The 27,800-nt window shown below is 46.4% G+C and overlaps 1 protein-coding gene across 3 annotated transcripts in view; it reads left to right on the top strand.

Moving 5' to 3' along the window:
- Positions 1 to 789: 789 nt before the first annotated feature.
- FOXN2 (forkhead box N2) overlaps positions 790 to 27,800 on the top strand; it is a 35,649-nt gene continuing 8,638 nt past the window's right edge. For 2 of the 3 annotated variants that reach the window (XR_011049393.1, XM_068414320.1), the window contains exons 1-4: positions 790 to 834; positions 14,533 to 15,083; positions 22,364 to 22,488; positions 26,776 to 26,840. Coding sequence is in view for 2 of the 3 variants with exons in the window: in XM_068414320.1 (XP_068270421.1) it covers positions 14,547 to 15,083; positions 22,364 to 22,488; positions 26,776 to 26,840 (727 nt within the window). In the remaining variant the exon portion in view is untranslated. The remainder of the gene's footprint in view (positions 835 to 14,532; positions 15,084 to 22,363; positions 22,489 to 26,775; positions 26,841 to 27,800) is intronic. The other variant, XM_068414336.1, reaches the window with a different exon arrangement.

Raw genomic sequence — 27,800 nt, 5'->3', positions numbered from 1 at the left:
GGAGTGGGGGCATTTCCTTGAAACATGTCCCCATCCTCCCTTATAAATAAAATTACTGCAATGCATCATGAGACAGGAGAAAGCCGAGTGTCCTTCAGAAGGCAATGAAACCTTGGAAGGGCGAATAAACTTTTTTTTGCAGCAGCAGATCGGCTGCCGAAGAAAAGTTCTCCCCGAGAGCAACTTCCCGAAGTTCTCTTTATTATGTTGGAAAACTACAAGTGGATGCAGGACTGTAAAACCCCACTAAGCAAACAGCGAAGTTCTCACCCTGAAAAGCTTAAAGCCGAAGGCATGAGTGGAGGACAATGTGCTACAAGGCAGAGCAAACACGGCAGCGGGTTCATCTTTGTTCAGAGGACAAAAAATATGAAGACAGGTTTAATGTCATTGGATAAAAAAGTGGAAAAAAGGGGGGAAAACAGGTAGAATACACCCAGGTCATGAGTGATTGTGGATGTGTGAGGGGAGAGGAGAGGGAAACTAAAAAGGAGGGTTTATGTTTTAAATCGGGTTTTTTGGTGGGGTTTTATGGGGGGAAACGGAAACTTTTCCCAGCTGGTGAAGATGCGCGGGTGGGATGCGGAGCCTGCAAGGCCCTCGCAACCCGCACAGCCCCGTCGGCCCCGGGGTGGTGGCGCTGCCTCTGGGCCGACGGGGCGGTGCGGGGAGGCGGTACCGGCGATGGGGAAGGGAGGGAGGTTGTTCCCGGTTGCCATGGGGAGGCGGGGAGGGCGGTGCCGCCGCCGCTGCGCAGGGAGCAGCTGCTCCCTGACACATCCCCCCGCTGCCATATTGTGTCCGCGCTGCCGGCCGCACGGCTTCATGACCGCGGTGAGTGGAGCCGGCGCTTCCCCCCCCCTCCCCCGCTCCCCTTATCCCCACTCCTGTTTTTTTTGCTTTCCCCCCTTTTGGGGGTTTAGTTTTGGGGTTTTTCGGGGTTTTGGGGGTTGGGTTTTTTGTTTTTAACACGCTCTGGAAGGGTTGCATGGGGGAATGGGAAAGCGCGGGGAGCGGGGCGGCGGGTCCCGCTGGTGCTGGGGGTGGGGGGTGGCTGGCGCCCCCCTCGGGGATGCTGCGCCCCACGCGTGGAGGCGGAGAAGCGACCCCCCCCCCCCCCCCCCCCCCCGCGTGGGGACAACGCGCGGCGGCGGCGCTTCCTCTTCACCCGGTCTCCATGACGGTGCGTGGGGAGGGGGGTGCGCACGGTGCGTGGGGATCCCCCCCCCACGCGGCGGCCGTGCCGGGAGCGGGGCCACCCTCTCCCGCCCTCCCCCCCACCCCCCGCAGCTCCTCCTCCCGGCGTGGAGCTTCTGTCTGTCCGTCCCTCCGTCCGCGGGTTTTACGCGGGTGACCTCCCACGGCAGCGCGGGGCCGCGCTTCTTACGCACTTCCAACCAAGGTGATGGAGACGGGGTCCGCCCTGGGGTAGGGACCCCCGGCAGCGCGGCCCAGGCCGTGCCCCCCGCCTCCGGGTCACCGCCATAAAACCCTCGAGCGGTTTATTTAACTAAATAAACACCCTTTATCTTTATTCCCCACATCGCTGGGAAGCCCCCACGGGTGTGCGAGGGGTGTGTGGTTTGCAGAGGTGAGGGGGGGGCGGGAGACGCGTTACGAGGGTCCCACATTTTGAGGTAAAACACTGGAAACTGCTCCTGAGGTGCTCGAGGCAAGGCTGGGATCTGCACGTGGCCCTTCGGAGTTTTAGGGCTTTTTTGGGTTTTTTTGGTGGAGCTGGGCAGGGAAGCGTGGTGGTGGCTGAGGGGCAGCATCCTACAGCCCTCCTGGCTTGCTCCTGCTCAGGCACACAAACACTCCTGTTCTCCCAGTTTATATGGGAGCAGAAACTGGCTTTTGTTCATAAAGGTTTGGATTCTGACAAGGCCCAAACAAAGAGTAAAGAGGACAAAGAGTAAAACTAGAAAATAAGGAGTAACCTTGAGCAAGGCCCAATAAACTCACCTCCCCACCTTGGTGCCTGCCTTGGGACGGACATTATGTGCAAAATGTAAAGATAAAAATGCTGAATTATGTTGGACTTGAATGCTGTGAAGGTAACTTGATTAGGGTTGTGGCTGACCTGGAAAACCAAGATGATTTTATGTATACTATATATATGTGTGTATATGTATACACACACATGCACACACTTTCCGGATCTTGTAATTGGTGGACTTGCATTTAGATGGACTTTGGTAACAGTCGGGTTGTAATATACTGACAAGTGAACCATTTCACTTCTGTTGTGTTTCTTGGTTTGGGGTCTTTTTTCTCTCCTGGAAGTCTGGCGTGATGCTCCATCTATGCAAGAAAAATTAAACTGGCGTTATCTCATGTCGGAAAACTTGAACTAGTTTGCAGTTGTGTTTTTTTTTTTTTCCTTTTTCTTGGCAGGTGCCAACTCAGATTTCCCAAGCTGTGCAGAAGGTAGTTGGACACATCGGCTCTGAACTGAAAGCTATATAGTTGCAATTAATGTGGCACAGAGCTTCAGCTGATGAACTGAGCCAAGTGCCAGGGTATGGTATCTCTGAGCTTGGCCGCTGCTGCTGCAGCGGTTCAGCTTCTGCTGGGGGCTCGCTTGTGTCCAGCTGCGTGACTTGAGTTTTGTAGAGATAAGGAGGAGATGGTAATTCTCACTTTGTGTGTTTGAGTTGCTAAAATACATACAGGACTTTTCTGTGCTCTTAGTCTTATTTTTTTTCCCCCAAATGCCCCATAAGCTGAGTGGTGCCGCTGTGCACCGTGTTCACGCTTGCAGAGCGTGGTAGAGATGCTGTGCTGGCTCTGGCTGCGGCGCTGCCCTGGAGAGCAGGGGCCTGGAGGGAGCTGGAGGCACCGACCCCCTATCGCTTCAGGCCTGCGGCCCTGAACCCTCTTCGGGACCTTGCTGGAATAAAACTCGGTTGATGTCTTCGTTGTCAGCACCTTGACCGGAGGATGAAGTTGTGACCCCTTTGGGTGGTGCCGCCGAGGCTGTACTGATGGAGCTCTGCAGGGATTGCTCAGCCCAGAAGTGATATTTTTTTTTATCCAAAAGGGTCACCAACCAAGGAGTGTGCTGCCTCAACACCTCCAACCACCACAGGTTTTCTGCTTGAGGAGCCTTCCCGTGTCCTCTGGGGACCTCGGGATGGAAGGTACCAGCATTGCTAGCAACTGTCGCAGTGTCAGGACGTGCCAGTACAGTAGGTAATGGAGCAGATACACAGGGATGTGTAAAGGTTGTGTCGGACTAGAAAAAGGACTGCCTAGTGAGCAACTGTAGTACCTGGGAAAGAAGACAGAGGCTTAGGGGCATGTCAAACTGAATTTTACCATCTCTATTGACCATAGTCTCTTCCTGCTCAATGCAGTCAGCTTGAAAACCTGACACGTTGAGAAAAGCCAAATTCTTCTGGTGAACTTGATAGTTTGGCACCTGAAGATGCCGTGTATGGGTTTAGTTTAAACTGATGAGAAAGTGATGCAGTTCTTGCATGGAAACGTTGGTTCCCTTAAAAACAGTGGAAGTTTTGATGCTGGTTTCACTAGGGTTGTAATTCCACCTTCCTCCCCCATCGTCGTTCCTTGGCTTCTTGTTGGGGTTAAAAGGAGCTGGTATTTGTGTGAGGAAATATCCCAGGCACTCAGAAGATTTTTTTCCAGATACAAGTTTGTGGTACCTTATCAGAACAAGCCGGACAGTGGGATTATAGCTGGTGGGGTGACAGAAAGTAGGAGTGTTGGGAGGAGTGACAGTGTGCCCACAGCTGCTGCTGCTGTGCATCTCTTATGCCGTTCCCTTCAATGGGGTAGTCTTACTGCACCGCCGTGGTGCAGAACGAGCTGTGTGAAATACAGCTTTCCTTTCCTGGCTGTCAATCAATGAAAAGCAGCCTTTAGTCCCCGTAAGTAAAGGCTGTCAGTGGTACAGATGCATACTCACTACCTTTTAGCACAGGTGTCAATGCTGTCTGTTTTATTCCATTTGGCTCCTTGAGTTTTCTTTTTATGGCTGTTGCTGTTCCTCCTGTTAATGAGGTGTGTTGTGTATGAGCTCGTGTATAGGATGTCACCACATTGATTGTAGCTTTTCCGAGGGCAGTAGATGGAGGCAGCGAGCACCTCGTCCTGGCGCGTGTGCCTCGCCGCTCGACCACTGAAATGGTGTTGGGCAACTTCCTGCGCCCAGACGCCGCTGTCAGCGGCACTCAGTGACTCACGTCAGCGCGCGGCTTCGTCTCTTGACGAGTGCACGCTTGCAGGCTGCACACCTCGTCCGCATCCCAGTGCGGCAACTGAAAGGGTCGGTTTGGGTGCGTGCGGTGTGTCGCTTCCCAGACCCAGCAGCTTCCTTGGCTCCCAGGGAAGACACCCACAAGTAAAACAAGAAAACCCTGAGATGCTGCTGCACTTTTTTTTCTGGCTGGATCTTTACGTGTGATACATGTTTATTTGTTCCCTGTCACATTACACGTGCCTTCTGACTTGGTGCACGCTGTATGATGATGAACTCTCCATTCTATCCTCACCATACTGGGTAAAAGCACACAGCGATGCTCCAGGGTACTTGCAAAATACAATTTAAGTCAGCAAGTGGGAGACAGCTCGCCCATGCTTCAGTAATAAATCATGTCGTACGGGAGAAGTGCTGTCTGATGCCAGCCAGTGTCTTTATGACCCCTGGTACTCTGCTTCCTCCCTGCAGAGCTTTACAGCTGCGGAAGCACGAGCCTTGGGTCACACTTGCTTTTGGAAAGTGCTGCTGGGTACTCTACTGCCAAGTGCCTGGGTTTCTGTGTGGTCGGCAGACGGGAAGACTAGCTGTTGTGTCTGGGGTGGAAATACCTGTGTTACTGAACGGTTGCTCGTGTACCAGGACCATTCTAAGAGAAGCCTGGAATTTGTGCACATAAGAAGATTTATACCAAAAGTCAACAATGTGGATTTTGACTTTTTTTTCCCTCTAATGCGTTCAAATTTTTTTTTGTATGTTCAAACTAGACTTAGAGCTCCCTACTTTGTCCTCAAAGGTGAGGGTATGTTAGGGACTCCATTAAATTGGCTACTGCTGATGCAGAAATCACCCCCCACCCCCGCTCTTCTGCACCCTCTGTAAGGATTAGATTATAAGATGGGAATGTTGTCAGCCAGTTCCTGATGGCAGAAAATCCTGATACAATTTACTCGGGTCGGCGGTACCCGCGTACGTTGGCTGCCTTGCAGGGTGGCAGTTGTGGTCTAAGGTGGCTGACGCCACTTCTCTGAACTTGCTAATGGGACGGGTTTGAAATGCAGGACTGGGCTGAGATTGGGTCTGTGGCCTCCAGCTGCGGCGCTTACGGCCGTGTGCGGGCCTTCCCCTACAGCCGGTGACAGACCTCGTCTCTGCATTACAGCCACAGAGCTGCACGCCTCGATCCGCCTTTGAACAGCATCACTGGGTACCTTCGGCTTGGTAGGTGTGACTGTGTTTTCCATCTGTTAAGTGCTGGATGGGTGGTATGTGGATGATGCTGCTCGATCCTTGTGTTATTTTGCTTATGCATATGGGTGTCCCACCAGCGTGCGTCGTGCAAATTGCCATCGCGTTTTTATTGTGGACTTCATGATGTGTGACTGGATGTATTCCCAAAGCCCATCTCCTGGAGCAGCTTATCTTGATACCACACTCAGGCTGTGTTTCTTCTCTCAGATTATTTTCAGCACGTTCTTGTCTTGCAGTCTGTAGCTACTTTTAGTTTCCTTGTTCACGTGCGGTCCCCTGCTTGCTTCCTTTTTAACACTCTTCACTGCATTGCATTGTGCTTAGGTTTGGGGCAAGTATATGGTCACCTAAAATCTAATTAGTATATGTGGAGAGAGCTCAGCAACTGGAAAACTTGCACAAAGTAGAGCTGAGTGAGTGGGAGCTACCAAGCAGCAGCAGCAGCAATCACTCATCCCTCATCCTCTGGTCTGTAAGGACCATCACCAGGCCAGTTATCAGCCAGTTTGGTTTGGTTTAGGGATGTTGAGTAATCAAAAGTATGATCTATTATGCTTTTGGGCCTTTGACCATGCCATATGAGAAGTGTCAGATGGCATCTTGTACTTTGACGGTCTAGTTTTGCTAGCACAGGTGCCTTTCTTCCGTGTTTAGAGAAACTTGCATCTTCTGTAGCTTTCCATCTGAAGGTGTACCTTAACATACAGACCCTGTATGATTAATCTGGGCCATTTTTCTATACGAGAAACCAGTTGTTCCAGTGTGGGGTCACTGTGAGGAAGAAAACCACAACCATTATGAGCAGAGGGATGATTCTGATATGAAGTAATTTTGAAACAGAAAGCCAAGTTCAACAGTTGTGGAGTAAAATTAAGAGCAAGTAGGTTGTGGAGGTCAGCACGGTGAAGAGCATCGCTTTGCTGTGTCCAGGGCTCTGGAGGAAAACTTGCGCTTTGGGAGCAGGAGCTGGGAAACAGCAATTGGTGACAGCTTCGCGATCACGAAGTTGTACTGGTGACGTGACGGTGGCTTTGTGCTGCAGCTCCGACGTCGCTTGTAAATCAAATCTTGCAGAAGGGTCACTTGGGGCGAAGCTTCAAATTGTTGGTTTTCAGATGAAAATCATGAGTTCTGGTGCTTTAAGGCTGAAGAAGGCAGAAGAGCTGGATGGAAAAGATAGCATTATGTTTTCTAGTGTTGGTAAATGGGTTCTAACACCAGCTGAAATGTAGCTGTATTCACTTCTGTTTCAAGAGGATGGTAGAGAAACACATGGAAGGTTACCCTGGAAAGGGAGTTAGCATCAGAATTATTTTGCAAGGCATTTGCTCAAATAGCTCACTTGTGAACATATCAATGGCTTACATTTTTTTTTGCATTTTAGTCCATTGAGCAAGCAGTGTATTGAATTTAAGGAACATGACCCAAAGGCATCTTTTGAAAAGCTACTATTGGCAGTAAAGCATGTTTCTGAAAAGTGCTTCCCACCTCCCCCTTCGGTGACACCAAGGGTTTTTCTTAATAGTTTGGATTTCACTGCTGAGGTGTTGGGGTTTTTTTTGGTTTTTTTTTTTCCACTTCCCAATTTCTCAGTTAGACTGTTTTCATGTGCGTGTTTTATATCTGAGGCCCAGGGAACCCGGTCCAACAGTGACTGCAGCCTTTGGAAAGACATCACCATTGCAAAGTCCCTGCAGGCAGCGCTGGAATAAATGGCCCAGAGGCTCTGGGCAGTGCACGGGGTCTGGGTTGGCGTCTGGGCCTGTCTGTGAGCTGACGTATCATTTTCGTTTCGGATATTTATTTCAATCACAAAACCCACTTGTGTGGGGGGGTAAGTGTACTTAATAAAAAATTTTTTCTGTACAAGTTAGATCTCAGACTAAATCTCTCTCTCACTCCCTGCCATTCCTCAGGCTATGATAAGGATTTAATCCCTTCCCTTTTTAAATTTTGCAGCATTTCATAGCTTTTCCTAATATTGGACCTTTTCATTGGTTTTCATTACTGTTTGTTTCCCCCTCCCACCCCGCCTTTAATTAGATCAGAGAGTGAGGGAGAATATTGACATTACAGGGGCATTAAAATGGGAGAGGCTTGGAAGTATTTCAGCAAATACCTGGAAACCCGCTCTTCTCCTTTGAGCCTACCCAAGCCAAGGTTAAAAAGAAACCCCTGAGCTTACAGCTTGTCTGGTCCTGGGTTGTGGGTTGGTTTTTTTTTTCAGGCTGGCTTTGAGAAGTCGATAACCACCATTGTAATGGGTTTTTAAACAATTATTTTTAATTTTCCTCCTCTTTGCAAGGCAAGAGGAGTGGGAAGGGCCCTGCCGGCTGTGGGTGCTGCCCTGGGGGAGCATCTCTGGGTGGCTTTTGTCACCGGGGGTGCAGCTGCCTGGCTCTTCTCCTGCACAGACAACAGGTCCCGGCTCACCAAAATCTATGGCCAAGAGGCGGTTTTGTCCCCGGGAGACCGTAATGCCTTTAGTTGTCTTGGATACGTGACATCATATACTGTTGTAATCAAATATAGGCCTTTTGCAGGGCTGGGGTGGGGGTGATTTCAGTCTGACCTCCAGCCCGCTGAGCTACCCATGTGGGGTAGGCAGGGGATGGAGCAGGGCAGCCCAAGACAAAGGAGATGAGGGAGGGGGGAAGGTTAAATTAATGGGGGGAAAAATGATCTGATGTCATGCTTTTAATGCTCCTGGTCAAGCAGATGTGGTGCTTTTTATTAAGGGGTTTTCACTAGTTGTGCCAAGATTTTTTTGTTGCTCTTCCTCTAACGCACAAAAACTTGTGGCTGGTCCTGTGCTGTGTGCGTGCTGGCTTGGAAGTTTATCCTAAACTTGTGTAGGTGAGCAGTGACAGTCATTTGTTTGTGTAATTCTTGGGCTGTTTTAACGACACGATACCTACATTGATGTGGTTAAGCCAGGACAGTGTCTGATGCCAATACGCTTCCCGTAAATGCAAGGGAATATGAAAAATCAATGGAAGGGTTTGCTGTTGGTATAGTTGCTTGCATGCAAAAGCACGTGCCCATCTTTTTAAATACTCTCTCAGAGCCTGTATGTGTTAGTACTAAAGTTGTGTATGTGGAGTACACAAATGCCCCCGTTCTGTAACTAAGGCTGCATGCCCTGAGCTTGTTGCAGAGCCACTCTCATTAACAGAAGTGTGATATGGCTAAAAATCTCTTCTCTTGGATTAAAATCATATTCTACTCCTCAGACTTAGACAATTCATGGTAAGATTTTTTGGTTGTTGTTAATTTTTATTTTTTAAATCTGGAGGGAAATTATTGCACTGTTAGCAGGTTCCAGGTCTTCCCATTACTAGCAGAGGTGACATAGTTGCTTGGCTGGTCCTACAGAAATAAATAAGTACATTTAGTTGTAGGGAAGGTTGTTCTAACCTGGGGCACTGACATTGTGCAGATGCCAAATGGCACCTTTCATCTGACGCCACTGGAGAGTGAAGAAGGGTCAAGCAGCAGCTCTGCTCAAGCACTAACTTGGCACAATGGCACTAACGAGGCTGTGGCATCTTTTAACAAAAAGGCTGAATTCTTTCTTGCTGGGTCAGTGAGTCCAGGCATGGTGACCATAGTACTAAAACAATGACTGTGCACCGTTACCTGCAACGCTGTTGGTTTTGGAGAAGGTCACTTTTGGTGGGAGGGAGGTATCTGCTACAGCTTTGTCCCCTGGACCTGGACTCTGATGGATCTTGGACTTCTTCAGGAAGGGCTACTGCAAAATAAGCATGCTTCCCTGCTTGCCTGAGGATATGCCCAAGCAGACTTCCAGACTTCCAGTGTTGTTAAACAGTTGGCCTGGGTTAAAGCAGCTTTGTTTTCATAAAATGCTCACGCATCAAAGCATTCACTTCTCTGGCAGAACACAGCGGTGCTCAAGGTCTTCTGTCAAATGAAGTCATAGCTGGGGATGTATATGGGGGTGTGCAAACCTGGTTTAACCCCAGCTGTGCTCTGCTAGGCTGAGGACCTTCCAGCCGCCATAACCATTCCCAAACTTAGCTCTTCGGTGAGTTTGAAAGAAGGTTGCAAAAAAATACTATCTTCCCTTGCGATGTTGAATCTCCTCCTCTGATCTGTTAGGGCTTCTCTGAACCTGACTGCCACCTGAATACACCTGCAGCCTTAATCAGCCCCTTTGGACCTGGGCTGTGCTGTCCGGGTAGCAAGTGGCCTGGAAGAGCAGGACTTCATTGGGCTTCGGGTGCTGGACCGGCGTTTATTGGAAGGGAGGTCCTCTCCTGGTTTTTCTGTGCGCTCTTGAGTGATGCCAGAAATCACAAGACTGCTGGAAAGAAGGTCGTCTCTCTTGCCTCATTTCTGATGCGCCCTAACTTTAATTCGAGCAACCTCAGTTGACTTTGCAGCCTTTTAATCTTCTTACCCTAGAATCATAGTCCTCTGTCTATAATTACCACGCAAAATAACATGCACCTCTGCTGCAGTACTTTGTATTTGAGGAGCAGATGTTTTGGTTGGCTTTTCTTTTGGAGGTGCTTACAGGAGATGGATGCTTCAGTTCCTTAGGGTTTGGATGCGTGATGCTCTTAGGCTTTGAATACTTCGGCTTTCAGTTGCAAGTGCTAATACTAATTAACAGCAGCATTCTGTGTTACTGTGTACTTGTTGGTAGGGCAAAGCACACGGGACAGAGCGTAAACTGTTGCACATTTTTCAGGGGTGCACTTAAAGCACGTTATTTCTGCATTTGCATGGCTGGAGGTTGCCTTCCTGCTCTGCTTGCAGGGCTGGGGCTGTCCCCATGGGAATTGCAGCGAGTCTCTGGGCGTTCAGCATGTCACGCGGAGAGGTCGGTTAAATGGTTACCATCTGCCGTCCTCCTTTGGCAAGAAGTGGCTCAGGGAGAACCATGGGAGAGGGCCAGGGAGCATGCCTCAGCAGCTGAGTGGGTGCGTGCCATTTGGAGATGGTTTTCTTGCAAGGCTTTTGCTGCTCCTGGAGTAGTTGAAGAGGTGGGGAAGGTGGCGGTAAGGGAATAAAGGAGTGGGAGATAAATTTCACTGCGTGGCCTTGCAACACTGATGCGCACTCTTAACCTTGCCTTTCTGCTAGGTTTCCCTCTCCCCTCCCTCCCTGCTTCACATCGGTGCTGCTAATTCAGCTTGGCTGGGAGTGCTGTGGAGAGCAAGTCCTAGTGGCTACCTCTAACCTTGTTTTCATCAACCCTTCTAGCCGGTAACAGTGAGAAACATGAGGAAAAAATCTGAGGGTCCGAGCGTATATGGTTTTGTCATGATGTCTGCACTGGAGAGCTTCTTCCATGCTCTTTTCCTCTCACAGTCTGCTCTCCTTGCTCTTACTGTGGCTTTCCTGCTGGGTCATCCCTGTCCACAAAACCCTGCTAGCTTACAGCAAAGACGGCTTTGGTGAATCGCATGACCCTTATATAAAATATTAAACCCCAGATATTTGAAAATGACGGCTTGGAGGCTATGTTCTCACCATCCCATCTGCTTATGGTCAAGCAGAGCACACAAGGAGGAAAAGAAATTCTGAATTTTGGATGTCATTAAGGGTCTGCACAAATGAAGAAGGGCTTTGGAGAGCATGCAAGCTGACCACTTGTGTGCCTTCAGATAGACTCCAGTGGCACTGCTGTCATTCCCCACCAGGCTGCTACCGGCAGAAAGCAGTGCTGTCTCAGCTGAATAGTTAGAGACGGTCCTATGGTTCACATGGCCCTTGGGTGCTTGAGAGGTGAGACAGACATTAACATGTCTGTTAATGAGTCCATCCGTGGGGTACCCCTTGGAGTTGTGGTGGTTGATCTTTGTCTAGGGGAAGGGCAAGCTTTTGATGGCTTTGCAGTCCTTTGCAGTAGGAAGGCTGCCAGTGTTGGTTTCTTCTTCAGACTGATGCAGCCGCAGACCAGAGTAAACTGGACAGAATTAGAGGTTACACTATTCTGAGATCAAGCAGAGCAAGGGTGGGTTAGCGTGGTATAAAGCACGTTACGTTGTTGGAGCTGAAGTTGAGGTGATGCTGTCTAGGAACACCAGCTATCTCCAGAAAGGCAGTGCCAAAATTATCAGTTGATGGTCCTCGATGTTACCAGTCTCGTTACTGCCATCGCAATGGAGTTAAGTATTCATTAAAATTACTCTTCCTGTTGCATACTCTGCTGTTTCTATATTTAACTTATCCTTGATGCAGCATTCAGTTTAGACCACTGGAGAACACCCTTTGAAAACTGCAGTAGTTATGGAAATGTGATTTTATTTTTTTCTTATTTATTAGACGATAATAGTCTAATAATAGCCTTCATAGCTCTCTAGAAAAAATATTTAATTTCTGCTGATGTGTTCATGTAGAAGATGTGTAAGGTGGTGAACTAGGCACTAAGAAGGTAATATGAGACGTGGATTTTTGTAATGCATCTGCTAAGAGAAATGTGGCACTAGCCTATATTGTTTACTGGAAGTGTATTGCTTGCAAATATTTTTTTTAAAGTGGGTTATTAATTATTCTCATGATTCTCTGCTAACACGTAACAGTGTGCAAACAAATAGTGCATTGACACCACAAAACCTACCTGATTTTAAGTGCCAGTTTAATAAGTGAATATTTTTTTCTTCCCTGTGTATTTTTGAGAAGACCGTGAGAGTGCCCAGGCCATGTTTGTGTTGTAAAACAGACTTTATTGCTCCATTTCACCGAAGGAATAGATATAGTGACCTAAAACTTGCATGTGTGTGTGTGCATGGGCACGTTCTTGATCTGCTGTGCTGACTGAAGATTTGCAAAGGGATATTTCATGCAACATGAACCGAGTGCTAAAATTACTAATACACGGCTGAGAGGTGTCAGGTAGTACGTAGCTGGCTAAAGAAGCGCTGAACAAGGAGGTAAAGTTAATCATTATAAGGAAAACGGTGCAATTCGCGTTGCAGCAGAATTGGGTTTGTCTCACTGTATGAATTTTATCACTAGCTCTTTGTTTGTTTTTTAATTTAAGAAAGGATTGAAAAAGTGACATAAGCATATGTATATATTGCTGTGTTTAAAGCCAGCAATCACTGACTGCCAATATAAATCTGCTCTGATGGCTGGAGGGAGAAGTAAATTGTAGGGAGAGCAAAGCTATTTTTGACCAGCTATTTGAGCAGTTCGCTTTGCTTTATTTTTTTTTTTTTTAATGACTGAGCTGGTAGTTAATCATGCCCGTCCCTGCACTTAAATGGAAAATTTGGGGATGGTTTCCAGCACTAGTACTGGTAAGCACAGGTGCAGGTGTTACTGTCAAAACAGCTTTGCAATAGCTGGTGTGAAAGCGTATGAACAGATGAAGAAAGGAGAACTTGCTGGTGGGAAACCTGGTGCATTTTCTGGGGGAGGCACAAATTCTGCACCCCACGCCTGCCCGGCACCAGGCAGGGGCTGGCAGGGCTCTGGCTCCTGTTGGAGCATAAAATGGATGTATCCTATTGCCTTTCTATGCCACCACGTCATGTCTCCATCGCGCACGTTGCTCCTCTCCTCCAAAATAAGGAGGCTGGGCAGTACACCTCCGGGCAGGTTGGGCAGTGTCATTGCATGGACACGGTGAGGCTGTCGGGTGGGAGCCAGCCGGTGGTGTGGTTTTGTAGGTGGGACAGCCAGATTGTGTACGCAAGCTGGCCAACTCCTTGCCTTCACTTTGTAGGAGAAGATGCAAGTGCACGAAGCCATGTGTTTACTAAAAACTGTTGTAAGGAAATACCCAGTAACTACATAGAGCTGTCTGGTGAGATACGAGATGGAAACTCTCCTGGTCTTGCAGTTGAGCTCTTGCAGTAGGAGCTGACGCATGAAACCAGAATGATAGCACGTGGACTGGGACAGGGAACTGGGTTGTTTTTTTTTATTATTTGGGGTTTTTTGGTTTTTTTTTACAGTTAATATGAACCTCAGCTTTGCTAGTAACCTGCATCCATAGTTGGAGTGCCTTACGTTTATAGCAGGCTGGTATAGCCCCTGTAGCGATAAATAGATATACACACCACATCTTTAGAATGGTTTTGTTGGCCTATACTTCTGGCACAGTTATGTTGGCCAAAGCTGTAGGTGCAGTGAAGCTCTAACGTGGTCACACCAGCAGAAAAAATGGCTGTTAGCATACCATAGTTTGCTAGATGACCCCTTTTAAAACTCTGTGAGCAAGAAGATGCTTTTTGTTAGAGTAATGCCTCTAAAGCATGGGTAGCCTGTTTGACTGTGCATTCTGGGTGGCAGTTTTTAATAGATATAACTTTGTATTTTATATATATTTTTTTCATTTAGGGAAAAGTTCAAAGCAAGTGGTCAGCCATTAGTGCTGCAACAGGTCTGAGCTGCCACCCCAGCAGATGGACCCTTCCTGTTGAGAGCTGGTCCCACCACCCTCTGCTCTCCAAGGGAGCCCGGGTTAGAACAGCAAGCCCTTGTGGGAGGGGAAAGAAGGTCTTTCGAACCTAGGCAGCTCTACGGGACCTAGCTGAACTGATGGGCTGGCCAGATCTTTCCCTGATGGAAGCAGGAGGCAGTACTTGGGAATGACTGTGACTTGTAGGGGGTTGTAAAGACTTCATCTGCACTGAGACCACAACTTCACTTTATGCTGATTTAAGTTTTGCAGCTTATTTTTTACTCTTTGGGCACCAAAGGCAAACATTACAATATAATAAGTATAACTAAAGAGTTAATGTGAGAGCTGAACGGATTAGATCCTACCTGTTAAGGTCTTTTTCAGATTTTAGATGTTGACATCAAAATAGTCGTTATTTCTGTGTCCAGATTGGAGTTTCAGGATAGATACAGCAGTTTCCAAGTGCTTACCATAAGTTCTGTTTATAAACTGGGGGAAGTTAACGTGTGCTTATGAGATTACTGGGGGACTCGTGTTGGACCCTGGCTCTCATCCGTGACTACAGTATTCTTGCACAGCGTGGGGATGGTATAGCCTTGCGTTTGGGTTTGGTGGGCTGCTACTGAACATGATTTTGAAGGTTTGCATTGATTTCTGACCATCTCCTTTGTTGTAGACCAATAAAGCTAAATGGGTCCAGTCACTGGAATGACTCCGGATAAGAAAGCTGAAACGCCAGGAGCTGAAAAAGCTGCAGGACTACGGCAGTGTCATGGCATGGGAAGCTTGCCCGATGCAGGCGATGCCAGCAGGCCAAAGGCCACTGTGGTGGACAGAGATTCAGCAGACGACGAGCTCACGAATTTGAACTGGCTGCATGAAAGTACTAACCTTCTAACAAACTTCAGCCTCGGAAGTGAGGGTCTTCCAATCGTTAGCCCCTTATATGATATCGAGGGCGACAGCGTGCCATCCTTCTCACCGTCCTGCTACCAGAACCCTGAAAAGAAATCCTCCACTTCCAAACCCCCTTATTCTTTCAGCCTTCTCATTTACATGGCGATCGAGCATTCCCCCAACAAGAGCTTGCCAGTCAAAGAAATCTACAGCTGGATCCTGGAGCGCTTCCCCTACTTTGCCACGGCACCCACTGGCTGGAAGAACTCGGTCCGACACAACCTCTCCTTGAACAAGTGTTTCCGAAAGGTGGAGAGAAGCCATGGCAAGGTGAGACCTGGAGGGAGGGAGGTGGATCAAGGTTGAAAGTCAGGGGGAAATGGAGAACACTGTTGTTCTCATGGACTTTTTGAGGCTTTTTTTTCCCCTCCATTTCTTCTAACACTTTATTTGCAGGTGGAGATGGTTTGGAAATGCCACTTCTGACAAATCACAGGATGATAAAAGTCTCTTGGTTTTGTTATTTAGTGCTGACCTGGGTAGAGCTATCTGTAATGCATCCTTTTAATGCTAGCTAACACGGTATTGCAAAGGATCCTGTTTCCACTTATAATTTTGTTAGACTGCAGTACCCAGCCTGAAATTTCAGACATCTGTCTTAGGATGTCTTTTTGCTGAAGCTTCTTAAAGTGGTGCGCGCTCTGTTTTCCCACGCTGAAATTTTGGGGTATGTTCCTCCTTCCCTGCTTTTCCAGCACAGCCACAGTATCCTGGTTTTGCTGGGACAGAATCATAGAATCAGTTCTCTGTTCAGAAAAGCTGCGCTTTTGAGAAGGCTGCAGCACCCGATATGGTGGGAACAAAGTTGATCAGACACTTTGGTTTAGTTATTGATACTGGTTTTCTTACTTTATTAAATATGTTTCCATTTCAACCCACAGGTCTCCTTCCTTTTCCCGATTCCCTTTCTCGGCTGGGGAGGGGTCACTGGGTGATAGAGCAGCTGGTTATTGTTTAGGCCTGGGTGTGGGATAAACGGAGACACACGGCTACGATTGCACCGGGAAGCAAAAGAGATCACGGGGTGCCAAGCAGCTTCCCCACTTGGTTAGCATGGGTGTTGTCCATTTGGGTGCAGATGTGGTCTTCTGCAGGGCGCCCTTGCTTGCAGGCACGCTGTATGTATGTGGCCGAGTGCTTCTCAGTCTGAAAGCCGTCATGAATATTAAACTTTCTCACCTGTGATCTTCTCTTACACTTAGCACAGCTCTAGTTTTTGAATAACCATCTTAATTCCTGTGTTTAATACACTGTATTTCTGCAACATCTGTCATAACATCAGTGTGTGTCTCTATGTGGTGCAGACACAAGCTTCAATTCTTACGGTCAAGGATACTCTTTTTCTGTACAAATTCTTTCTTTTGATTTATATGATTTTACTAGTGACTTCCTTCCTCCCTCTCTCATTTCCCATCCCATTCCTCAAAGAGCCGGCTCTGACTTAAACAAACCAACAGACCACATACCGAAAGTCAACAAACAAATCTCGGACCCCTGGGCTTGGAGGTCAGCCCAAGTGGTAACAGGTTGTTATCACAAATGCACGCAATGCCTGGCATGCCTGACAGCCTCTCGATGTAGATAGAGGTCCTGGAGCTGAGTGGGCGTTGGGAAAGGCTGCCTTGTACTGGTAGGACTGAACGTCACCGCTTCTCAATATCCTTACTTTTACATTAAATTGTTAGGGTGTTGTTTTCCCAAGTAGTAGCTTTGCCCTGAAAAAAATTACTTTTTACTGCTGTGTGCCAAGTCCAGTAACTCCCCCATAGCTGTGTCCTGCTGAGTGCTAGGACAGGCTTTTAATGTGGCTCCACGTGCTGTAATGGAGTAATTGAGATGCTGCCAGCTGTGCCCACGTGAGGGACGCGGACCTGATCAGTGACTGCACGCTGCCGCAGATGGTGAAGGTGCCCTCAAAGGATGGGTGGCTCTGTCCAGGAAGGGAGACATGAGTTTCAGAAGAATTGGGGCAAGGAAGGGAAATCTAAATTGGTGTACGAGTTCCTGCTGTCTGTGGATCTGCCCTTTAAAGCTCAGCCGTTTCCAGCCTGGAAACCCTCACCATTTAGGAATCACCAGTCTGACCTCGTGTCCTGGCATATGGGCAGCAGGAGCTTGAGACTGCCCGGTCCTCTGCTTACCCTGCTGACTCCAGCAGTATTGCTGGGCTCAGAGAGGCTGAAAGAAAGCCAAAGGATGGCTCACTGCTAGATGTGACACCTCTAGCAGGAAAAACAAAGCGTGGAGCAGGTACCACCACTACCAGTAAGGTGATGCTGATGTGCTCTGTCAGTGTTTTTCCCAAGGCTCTAGAGACTGCACAACTCTAATTCTTAAGAACAGAAACTGCATTTACCAAAAAAAAAAAACACCACAAAAAAGCCCCTCCTGAAAGTTTACCAAAGCTTCCCCTTTTCCAGCACACAGTACTTGAATCTTTACCCTCTGCCCTGCTTAGAAAAGGACCAGATGAGGGTACTGCTCCAAATTCTTCCTGCAAAATAAGTCTGTGGCACGCAGCGGCACACGCAGAGTCCACGGGGGATGACAGGAATGCTGCCGGCACCTTGGGATGAGCTCCTCAGGTGTCACTTCTGGCAGCAAGTGGCCGTAGCTTGGAGGCTTGTCTTGCTGATTGTGTTGCCTGTAACCATGCACTAGCAGTGCCTCTGGGTGCCTCTCTGAGAGGGCAAGATAATTTTGTATTTTCTTCCATTTCTTTCTTTGTTAATGGCATCTTAATTGTGTCTCGGAGCACCTAGTCAGCTTTTGTCTATCCCAAGTGCCTGTGGAAGCAGAGGTGCCTATGGCGTGTTGCGTGACAGGAGCACGTTTTATTTTGTAACGTCAGGGTAAGATGGGTTTTAAAGCCTTTCAAATGAATCTGGGCTCTTGTATGGGAAGAGTGTAAATGTCTGACAGGAGCGGAGGGTCTGTACCCCCCCATCCCGGGGCAGGCTGCTTTCTCACACCTCCCTGGCTATTGCTGCCGGCCGTCAGCTACGAAATCATCTCTTGGAGGTCTGGCAGCAAAAGTAGGAAGAATCCTTCCTCATGTTTGCCGTAACACTAATATTTTGGTTTGGACTTCACAGTTTGAAGTGAATGTCCTGATTTTTCCCCCACTTACTTACCCACATGAGCTGGCACTGCAGGGCAGTTTTGGGACACATGAACTAGATTCATTTTGGCCAGTGCTAACCTGGAGGAGGTGCTGCAGGAGTGTGCTTGCCGTGTCCTCACTGCTCCCAGATGTCCACAAGACCCTGCTGTAGCAGATGTGGATTAAAAAACCTCCAAGGCATGTGCAGGTGATCCCCCAGTACCAACTCTCTCACTCCGCAGAGCTATTTCCACCAAGCTGCACCACATTGTGCTGCAGATGTTGGTCTGGATGGTCGTTCTGTTTGCAAGTGTATTTGTATCAGCCAGCTAAATACCTTTACCCTGCCTGTCACAGCGGGCTGCGGGCATTCGGGAGTCTAGGATGGCATTCAGCAGAGATTGAGGGAAGGCTGTCCTTGCTTGGATTGCTGAAAAATATTGTACGTTATGGTTTTCTTTTAATGAGTTGAAGGGTGCTGACAGGAAAGTAACTGCTTTGAGGTGTCTTATGAGCCAGCACTGCAGTTGAGAGGAGGAACTTCTCATGCCATGGAAACAGGATGTATGTACGTCAAATCTCTGCTAAAATATCCATTACCTTTTCTGTATGCACATATAGTGATGCTGCTGTACCTAAGGGGTTTGTCAAGGTTTACCCCAGGTGATAGACTTATGAACTGAAATACCCTTTCTTATTGGAGTTGCAGTTCAGCTCCTGTCTGCAGTCATCCAGACAGATGAGATTTCAGTGGTTCTCTGGTAATGGTGGTTGGGAGCTGGAGCTGATGGAAAGCAAGGGGACAGTGCTGGAGCTGGTCCCTGGGACACCTGCTTGCCTTCCAGCTTACCTACTGTGGCCCTGGCACCCCTGAAAATGTGGAGGTGTGATTGCAGGCTAGCGATCCTCAGAAGATATTGCTAATGCTCTTTGCATCTTAAGTACTGTCACACAGCGTTGGGGTCAGGGGGGAGAGGTCTACAGTGGGATATTGCTTTATGTGAGGGAGCAGTGTCTGATATACAGCATGGGAGGACCTGAGGTGAAAAGTGGTTTGGAGTTGGAAGTCCTGAAGAGTCTCCCTGCTCTTTGCTAGACTTGTTTTTACAATTGTGGGGTTGGGGATCTTGTTATTAATGGATACCACTGGGGAGAAAAGGTGTGAGGAGGCAGGAGTGGCATCCATGTCAAGCATCAATGTGGCATTCCACTGCTCACGTGGACGTGGCCCTGCCACTGTCTCCTCTGAAGGTCAGGGCGGGGACAGGGCTTGAATATCTTCCAACAGATCTCCCTTTGTTCTTCTTGGTAGATATGTGTTTTAGTTTTTTTCTTCCTTCTTTTAGGGTTTGTCTCTTCTTTTTTTTTTTTTTTTTTTTTTACAAGAGAATGACTGTAAACAATCTGTGTGGCTATTCAAATATTTGAGTAAAGAATCTATTTATAAGCCTGTTGAGATAGGACAGAGATGTCTGTTATCTGATCAACCTCTTGGTGAATATACAATATACCTCCTTGCACACACACAATATTTTCCAGTGGTTCACCTAGCTCGAGTGGAAGCAGCTGGTGAGAACTGCCCATACCCGATGGAGCTGGGGCCGCTGCCCAGGGCTGTAAAGCTCATGGGGGGCTTTCTGGAGCACGGGGACGGGTGTCTCTCTCTGCAGCAAGCCCGAGCCACCTGTGCTGGCTGAGTTGCTCCACTTTGGTCACCCCCTGGGCTTTCCTTGCTGGTGTGGTCATAGTCAGTGGTCATAGTTCACTGCTGGCAGAGGAGGGACCATGGCGGGGTGGTGGCAAAGGTAAAGGACAAGGCTGCACCATGGGAGGTGTCTTGTTTCCAACCCATGTTGCTATCATCAAACCCCGAAATGCTGGGGACTGGAAACTTACTGTTGTTATGATACAGTCCAGCGCTTCAAAATGCAGGAATTATTTTCTTTCCCAGTTTTCTTTATTTGGCTAGATAAAATCCTACAAGTCAAATAAGATATGTTAAAAAGATGCAGAAGAGATGATAGTCAGACCAAAAATTCATCTCAGAACAATTTAACTGCCTCCTCGTTTGGAGATGGAGAGTCAAAACGGTCTGGTGGCTGCTCTGCACTGACTTTGGAGGGACATTTCGGTAGATTGTAAATAAAAGTCACATCTACATTTCAGCTAGCACATCAACAGTTGCCCCACTGTTGGTGTGAAATAGTAACCTCCAAAGGCGGTTTAGCATTTTGGATTGCCTAGGCTTTGTCTTTGCTAGGAGAAATGGCACAGTCGTTTTTTTTGTTGCTGTGGTTAGACCACTGGTTTGTTTTAAAGCTGGGTATATCTGTGTTTTATGGGGTTTTGAGCTCCAGTTGTGCACAGCTTTCCCCTAAAGTGCAGCACCAACTTCAGACCTCTGTTGGCTTTCCACTGTGTGTCTTTGCTAAGCAGCAGATGTGAGTGCAATGGGCACACAAGCAGCCCCATGCGCATCATCTCTTTTCCTCAGTATCTGCTTTTAGTACAAGTAATGGTGGGTGGAAGTGTGGTTTCACTTCACGCCTAACCCAATTTTACTACCCAAAGAAGAAGTCACCTTGTTGATTGCCTCTTGCATTGGATTGAGTGTCTGTATGGCTTCAGGGTGCGCCCCGGTTCAGCTTGCCGTTGCAATACCCACCCAAAATCACTGTATTATATTATCTGGGCAGCAAGCTGGTGGGAAGAAGTGGCTGGAAAGATGAAAGAGGGAAACTAACCCCATTCTAGCTGCAGCCCACAGCTGAACTGAGTTAGGCATCAAGTGGAAGTGCTCACCTGAAGTAGAAGATAAAATAGCGTTGAGCAGTGATGTGCTGGTTGGGGGGGAGTTCTTCCTGCTCCCTGAGGGTGAGAGCCTCAAAGCTACTGAAAGGGGGGAGGAAAAAGCCAGAGTTAGTCAGGGTCTTTTACATGGGAAAAGTAATGAGTTGGCTGAAAGGGTCTGGCTCTGGAAGAGGTGTAGGGAAGGGATCAGGGCATTAGTCTGTCACTGAGATGATGGATGGAGCCAGCTGGGAGGACACCCCCTCATTAGTACCTAGCTAGCTAAATCATCCTGCCAGTCACTACGATGAAGGAATTGGCTGTTTAATTAAAGGTAAGCTTCTTGATAGGTATCTTATAGGCTATGCTCAGTTTTAGCATGAAAAGTTGAGTATAAGAAGATTCAGGTTAAAAAAATAAATATCTCTGAGAGATACTGCAGCTCAGAGATCTTTTTGAAAGGCAGTGGCTTCGACTAAAATTACAGAGCAGCATCTCTCTGTTTCTCAGCTGGATCTCTCCCTGATTTGATTTTTCACTATTGATAGCAAAATATTTCCCCTTTTCAGGAAAAGCCCTGTGACTTAAATAGGACCACAGACTTACATGCTTTATGGCTCCTTTTCAGTCTTAAATGGAGCATCCATCCATAAAATGGTATTAATACCCCCTTGATACTGGCAGGAGGAGGCCAGCTGGCCTCTGGGCTCTCAGGAGGTGCTCCATGGAGCTTGGGATTTTGCTCTGAGACTTCTCCCTCCAAAAATCCTATAGAAAGATCTTCCCATTCAGGTGTAGAGCTGCCCCATCCATCTGCCATGCGCATGACCACCACAGATGTAACATCTGTTTCCCCCAAAAAAACCTGGTGCCACTACCTGTAGAGCTGTCAGATGATCTGTCAGGTCAGTGATTATAGAATTGTTTTAACTTTTACTATTTAATTTTCCTCTTTATGTTGCAAGAACTAGCAGGTGTGAAAAACAGGTTTTTTTTTCTTTATGTAGTAAATATGTGAAGAAACCCTTGAGAGGAGCAGGAGGTGCTTTATCTTGCTTAACTTTTGGCATGTCAAATTTAATATCAAGACTGACTATCACAGTGGTGCTTACATCATTAGGTGCATCAAAAATATATAAATTAGGTTTTCAGCTTTTGAAAAAGTGGGAATAATCCATTTTGTAGCTGGGCATCCGGCAAGTTGCTTTGACAGGGTGTTGTGAAGTTAAATGAGTATGTGGCTGTATCTAAGCAAAGGGAAAGGCACTTTGGTTTCTTACTTAGAAACCCATTAATTGAAAGACTACTGAGCAATTCAGTGATGCCTGGACAGACACTTAAATTTACAGCTGTATTTAACAAGTGTTTAAATAAGGTTTACAACGTTCAGTGGACGAACGTGAATGGAAATGGGGCCTTGGAGGGAGGGCTTTGGAGATGCTATCCCAAGCTGCAAGACATACCGTATAACAAGGATCTCTGGACCATATCCTCGGTTTGGGAGTGTCCACTTTCCATGCAGGTGACAAACTGCCTGAGGATGATGTACATCAGCTGCACAGTGGTGGATGTGCTGTGTCTTGGGAATATTAAATTAGAAATGACTGTGAGAGCCTGGCCCCTGGATTTTCTAATTTGCAGTACTTCTTTCTTGCAGGTGAATGGAAAGGGTTCGTTATGGTGTGTTGATCCAGAATATAAACCTAATCTTGTCCAAGCACTGAAAAAGCAGCCTTTTCCCTCAGCACTTGCGTTTTATACTCCGCCGGCATCACCGCCAAGGTAGGTGAATTTTCTCATCAGAGCAGGGTGCGCGGTTACGTGACTCCATCTTGCAGAGGAAATGCCCACACGGATGTTGATGTGTTGTTACTGGCTGCCACCCGAGAGAAGAAATTGAGTGGGGCTTAGGTGAGACTGGCTAGAAGAGGCAGGGATATGTAATGAGCTCAGGCTTCTTAGACAGAAGATCTGGGGTTCATGTCCCAGTCATCTTCATAACTGTGTTTAAAAGAAGAACGTCGGGGCTGTGCTGGGTGCTCACTGGTGAGCCCCATTTCTCTGGAGGGCAGGCAGTCCCAGGAACTGGAGCAAAATCCTCCTTAAAGCACAGTTCACCGGGGCTGATGTAGGGTGCCTGGTGCTGTTCACTTGGAAGGATGTGCGTGTCTTCTCCTGTAAGTCACTCATCTGAATATAAAATGTATATGTTCTATGCTGTTGTCAAAACCAATCAACTTTTCTATGATCTGAAGTGCTTAGAGAGGCTGGACTAAGAAGGGTGTTTTTCTCCAAGGCTGTTAAAAGCATTTTGCAGCGGGGATGGGAAGAACAGCCTTTACCATAAATATACTCTGAGGTGGAGCATGCAAGAGTTCTGAAATCAGGGCTTCCTCATCCGACACATTTTAAGATTAGGCAATAGATTTGGAGAATTTGAAGTCAACATCATGCGTCCTTAGTAGAGAAAGAGGAACAGCAGCTGGGTCAGCCTATAGAGGCGGGCCGGAGAGGAGCAGGACAGAAAGCAGAGAGGAACAAGTTGCTCTTGGTGACCTGAGTTGTTAGGTAGGCACGTGGCCGGTTTATCTAGTTCAGCAAAGAATTTGGGTGAGATAAGAGATAATTAAGGTCTCTGTACATTGCCCTATGCCTTAACCTTACTGCCAGGAGTTTCTAGAACAAACAGGAGGAACTGAGATTACTGGAGCAGGACGTAAAACTGATGACACTGAGCAGACATTTCTAAGGGTCCAACGGACTTTGACCCTGAGAGCTGGCACCCCCGTGCAAGCCTTAGCTGTCTGGCAGCGGCTGAATGCATGGCGTGGGCTCTTCAGGTGGGCTGGTAACCTACGAGATGTAAAAGTGGTGTCTGACCTTCCAGCCATCTTGAGCTGTAAAGGGTCATCTTGGGTTTGAATGAGCCAGGCAGAAGTGTCCTGTTTTCCAGCTTTCTGCTGGAATGGGAGCATTACTAAAATAACCCTGAAGCATTTAAGTATTAAGAAATAGTGAAATTGGAAAGTATGAGATGTCTGGTGGTATCGTCAGGCTTTGTTTTATGGGAACAAAGATGGTTGAAACTACTGTAATTAGACTCTAGATGATAATGTTTTTACAGGCATTAATGTTTCTATGTAAGGGCATGGACTTCTGTTTTTCAGTACAACTCACGTGAAGGTTTGGTCCTTGAAAGCTTTGTTAACACTGTGTCTATGTTAACATGGTCAAACTGTAAAATTTAGAGAATAATACAGATGGGAAGGTACGTCTGGATGTTGTCTGTCCAGCCAGAGGAGCAGAGGATCAAGACAGACTCAGCCTAGAGCAGGTTGTTGAGAGCCTTGACCAGTTAAGCTTTTAATATCTCCAAGGTCTTCAAGATTAGTCCAACAATACAAGCACTGAAGTATGATTTACCTAGCTTGTATAAATACAACATACTGAAATTAGGTGTAGGGAAGGAGAGATTTTTTCTGAATGCTGAAATACTTGCAAGATCAGGACTTCAATTTGAAGCTGTTGTTTTCAGTAACTTTTTTTCCTTCACTGAAGGATTAGTCACACTTGCCAACAATCACAATTACAAGGAAATCCTGGTCCTAATGAAGCCACATGGCAAAATTCCCACTGACTTCAGTACATGAAGGATTTTGCGATGCTTGTATTTACAAGGACAACAAAATAAGAACAACATTTTAAGATATTCGACTTCTTCCTAATGAAAGCTGGTTTATTTTCCTTTGATAATAAAAAAAATTTGTATGACTCTGTCATACACAGAAAAACAGATTTTTTTTTTTTTTTTTTTTTTTCCTATTCCATGTTTAAAAATTCTTGTATTAGATTTGAATTCTGGCCTAATTTTGGGGAAGTGCCCCGAAGAGCTGCCTTGTGTGTGGAGAGAAAGAAAAAGCACAGAGGCACATCTGGAGAGAGGCTGGAAGGACTGTCCAAATTTAACTATAAGGTCATGCTGGAATTTGACTGTGAGAGTCTCTGAATTTTTCTGTGGGAGGGCTTGTGTTCATAATTATTTTACAGTGTGTTAGCAGGGAATATAGCTATCATTCAGCAGCATTTTAAAATAAAATTTAAGGTGTCACTTTGAGCAGAAGCTTTCCAAAACTGTAATGTGTGTCTCGTTAAACTGAAACTTGTATTATCATAGATGATTGGCATTGCTGGTGCATTTTATTCCTGCACAGCTTGTTCAACAAGTTGGTGCAAGGCCTCTAGCTGCATTCTGTTTCTAGTACTACATGTATCATATCCCTGGGCTCTCAGGACGGCCAGGGTCCTCATCTTGCAAATACTTTATGCATATGCATAGCTTGTCTTAATCAATACTAAGCATTAATTTACTGTAGGAAAGCTTGTACATGGATATGATTCTTGAAGGATCTGAGCTCAGACAAAGGGACGAAGATGTTTATCATCTCTTTGTACGATTTACCTGCAGACTGCAGAGCCAGCTGTGTTGGGGTGGGTCCATTGCTTTCCTTGTGACTTCTTTTTTTTAATTACTTTTAATTTTTTTCTCCCGTTTTTGGATCTGTTCCCTTTGCGCTCCATCACCCCCACAAGAAAACACACCAGACAGTGAGCTTGAGTTTTGCACGTGTTTGCATTCAACTGCACTGGATCTTTCTCCCATCGGTTACCACGCTGGGAGATGCTTAAATATTGGTCGCCTTTTCAGTAGTTCTGGTTACCAGTGCCAGGCGGGCTGCAGTGCTGCAAGAGCTCTTTACGTAGCTCGGGTGATGCATTTCAAGCCACCTTGCTTCAATTTTTTTTGCATCTTCTTCCCGTTAGCAGTCTGCACTGTGCTAACCTTTGGGGCCGTTACCAACAGCCAGCTGAGTTTGGATACTATGACGGCAAGTCGGAGCAGTGAGAGTATTAAATGGGCATTCCTCGTAAACAGCTGCGCAGCGTAGCTGATCTCCAGGTTGTTAAGATGTGTGCAGCCACAGCACTGGCCAGTGACTGGTGAAAAATATTTTGTTCAAAATTCAACTTAAAGAATGAAGATTTTAGTTTTAAAAAGGTATTTTAAAAATGGAAATAATTGTTTGGGTTTTAATTAATGATCTAGACCAGTAATTTTTAAAAAAATATAAAGCCCTTAGCAGCTCTGTGATTTTTGGAAGGGATTTGTGGCTGTGCCTTATTTTGGAAAATAGAATTGTCTATAAATATAGAAGGTAAGCACACCCCATTAATCCTGTGAAGTTGCTGTTACAGGTTGGACTTGAAAATTCTGCTCATCACCCTTTGAATTCTTCCAGCGATACTATGAAAGATGGCACATTGCTATGTTTCATGCGGTTTTAATAGTTGTGTACTAATGCTGTGGTATTTATTTCTAACTGTTTGCTAGTACCTTTATAACGAACTGAATAATTAGGGCTGGGTGTGTAGCAGAAAACCGTGTGAAAGCTTTAACTTGCCCTTTATGCTGGTACAAAGCTGGTCTGATAATGCAGAAAAGCAGACAGTATCACCAAAACAGCCCAGCTTCACGTAATTTAAAATCAGCAGATAACTTGGTTTGGTTTTGGTTCTTCCCTGGCCTTTTGCATGACACTACCTTTCGTTTTTGTTAATCTCCCACCACCATTTTGAAGAGCAGACGGACACAACTGGTCCTTATCTATTCTGTTGCTCCTGGGCTCTAAGCATCCCTGTATAAGCTAATGTTTTGTTCACATGTAGGTTTTACTTACTGAAAAATACATATCTTTGTTTAAAATCTAGCCTTTAGGCAGGTACATAAAATCTGTAGAAATTAGTATCTCTTGCCAACAAGACTATTGCTTAGTGTGTGTGTTTGGGGGTGTTTTCCAAATGCTGATGATCATTTAATTGTGCTACATAAACCATCAACCAATGTGTCATGCCATCTACTGAGGGCAATAGAAACTGCTTGCCCACCAAACTGTGGTGATTGGGTTGGTTTTGTTTTTACCCTTCTATGATCATAGTATTGTGTCTACTATACTTTGTACAAATAATTTGTCTAATTAGGGCTTGGCTTTGACCTGTTTCATTTCTGTTCAGTAGGTCAGCATCCCCTCACTACCTAACTTCAGTCCTTCAGCAGAGTCATGGCCGATCTCTCAAAGGTAAACATTTAATTTTCTTTCATTCTGTTCCCCTGTTTTTAGTCATAAGCATGTACTGAAGCCCAGCTGATGTTGTGTACGGACCTGCTCTGAAGGGTCCACCAGATTACGAAAAAACCTGATGTAGTAGAACGCGTGCTCATTGTATTAGCCACTTGTGTATTAAGTTTAAATCCATAAGATTAATCTCAAGATGTAACAGGAGTCATCTTGTTCTGCCAGTAAGGTATTTAGCAGACACATCACTCCCAAATATGACCTACTTAAAGGATGAATAGTTCAGCAGAAAACCAGTCTGAAAGCTACATTGGTTACCAAGAACTGAGAACCGAAGGCAGCAAATTTTAATATACAAAACTTGTGGGATGTGGCCATAGAAGTGCCTTAAAGTTGACTGTTTGATACAGGTGGCTGGGAGAGCATGACAGGATTTGCAGGGGAATGTGGAACAATTCAGAGGAGGATTTCACAGCTGTGTGGTACTTTTTATGCATTTGCCAAAAAGTTGGGCACAAGCTGGTGTTACTGCCAGTGTAGTTATGCAGGAAGACCTAAGTTCTGGATATTAACCCAGCTGACAGAATAGCCTTATGGTGTCTGTTTGGTTTAAGGTATCACCTTAAAAATTGCAAAATGTTCATTTTAACTCTTGGGAAAGAGGAGTAGGATGAGTTTTAATACATGGACTCCAAATACAGGTCTTGATACTGTAGGCTGCAGTGCTGCTTCTCAGCCAAGTTTACATCCCTCTGTGTTTCCTGCACAAGTAATGAAGCAGGTGCAGGAGAAAACAAGTCATGTCCACAACCAAAGGCTTTTACGTTGTATAAATATTAATTTAACCGTAGTCACCAAAACTTGGTGGAGAAAGATTGGATCGGACCGAGTCATGCTCTGGATATTACTGTGGATAAGTGATCTCTTCTAGCCATGGCAGGATCTCAGCGGCACGACACATTT

The sequence above is a fragment of the Nyctibius grandis genome, chromosome 1 (assembly GCF_013368605.1).
Source record: "Nyctibius grandis isolate bNycGra1 chromosome 1, bNycGra1.pri, whole genome shotgun sequence".
Lineage (NCBI taxonomy): Eukaryota > Metazoa > Chordata > Aves > Nyctibiiformes > Nyctibiidae > Nyctibius > Nyctibius grandis.
The sequence above is the reverse complement of the archived record's forward strand: the minus strand, read 5'-3'. Positions and strand labels throughout refer to the sequence as shown.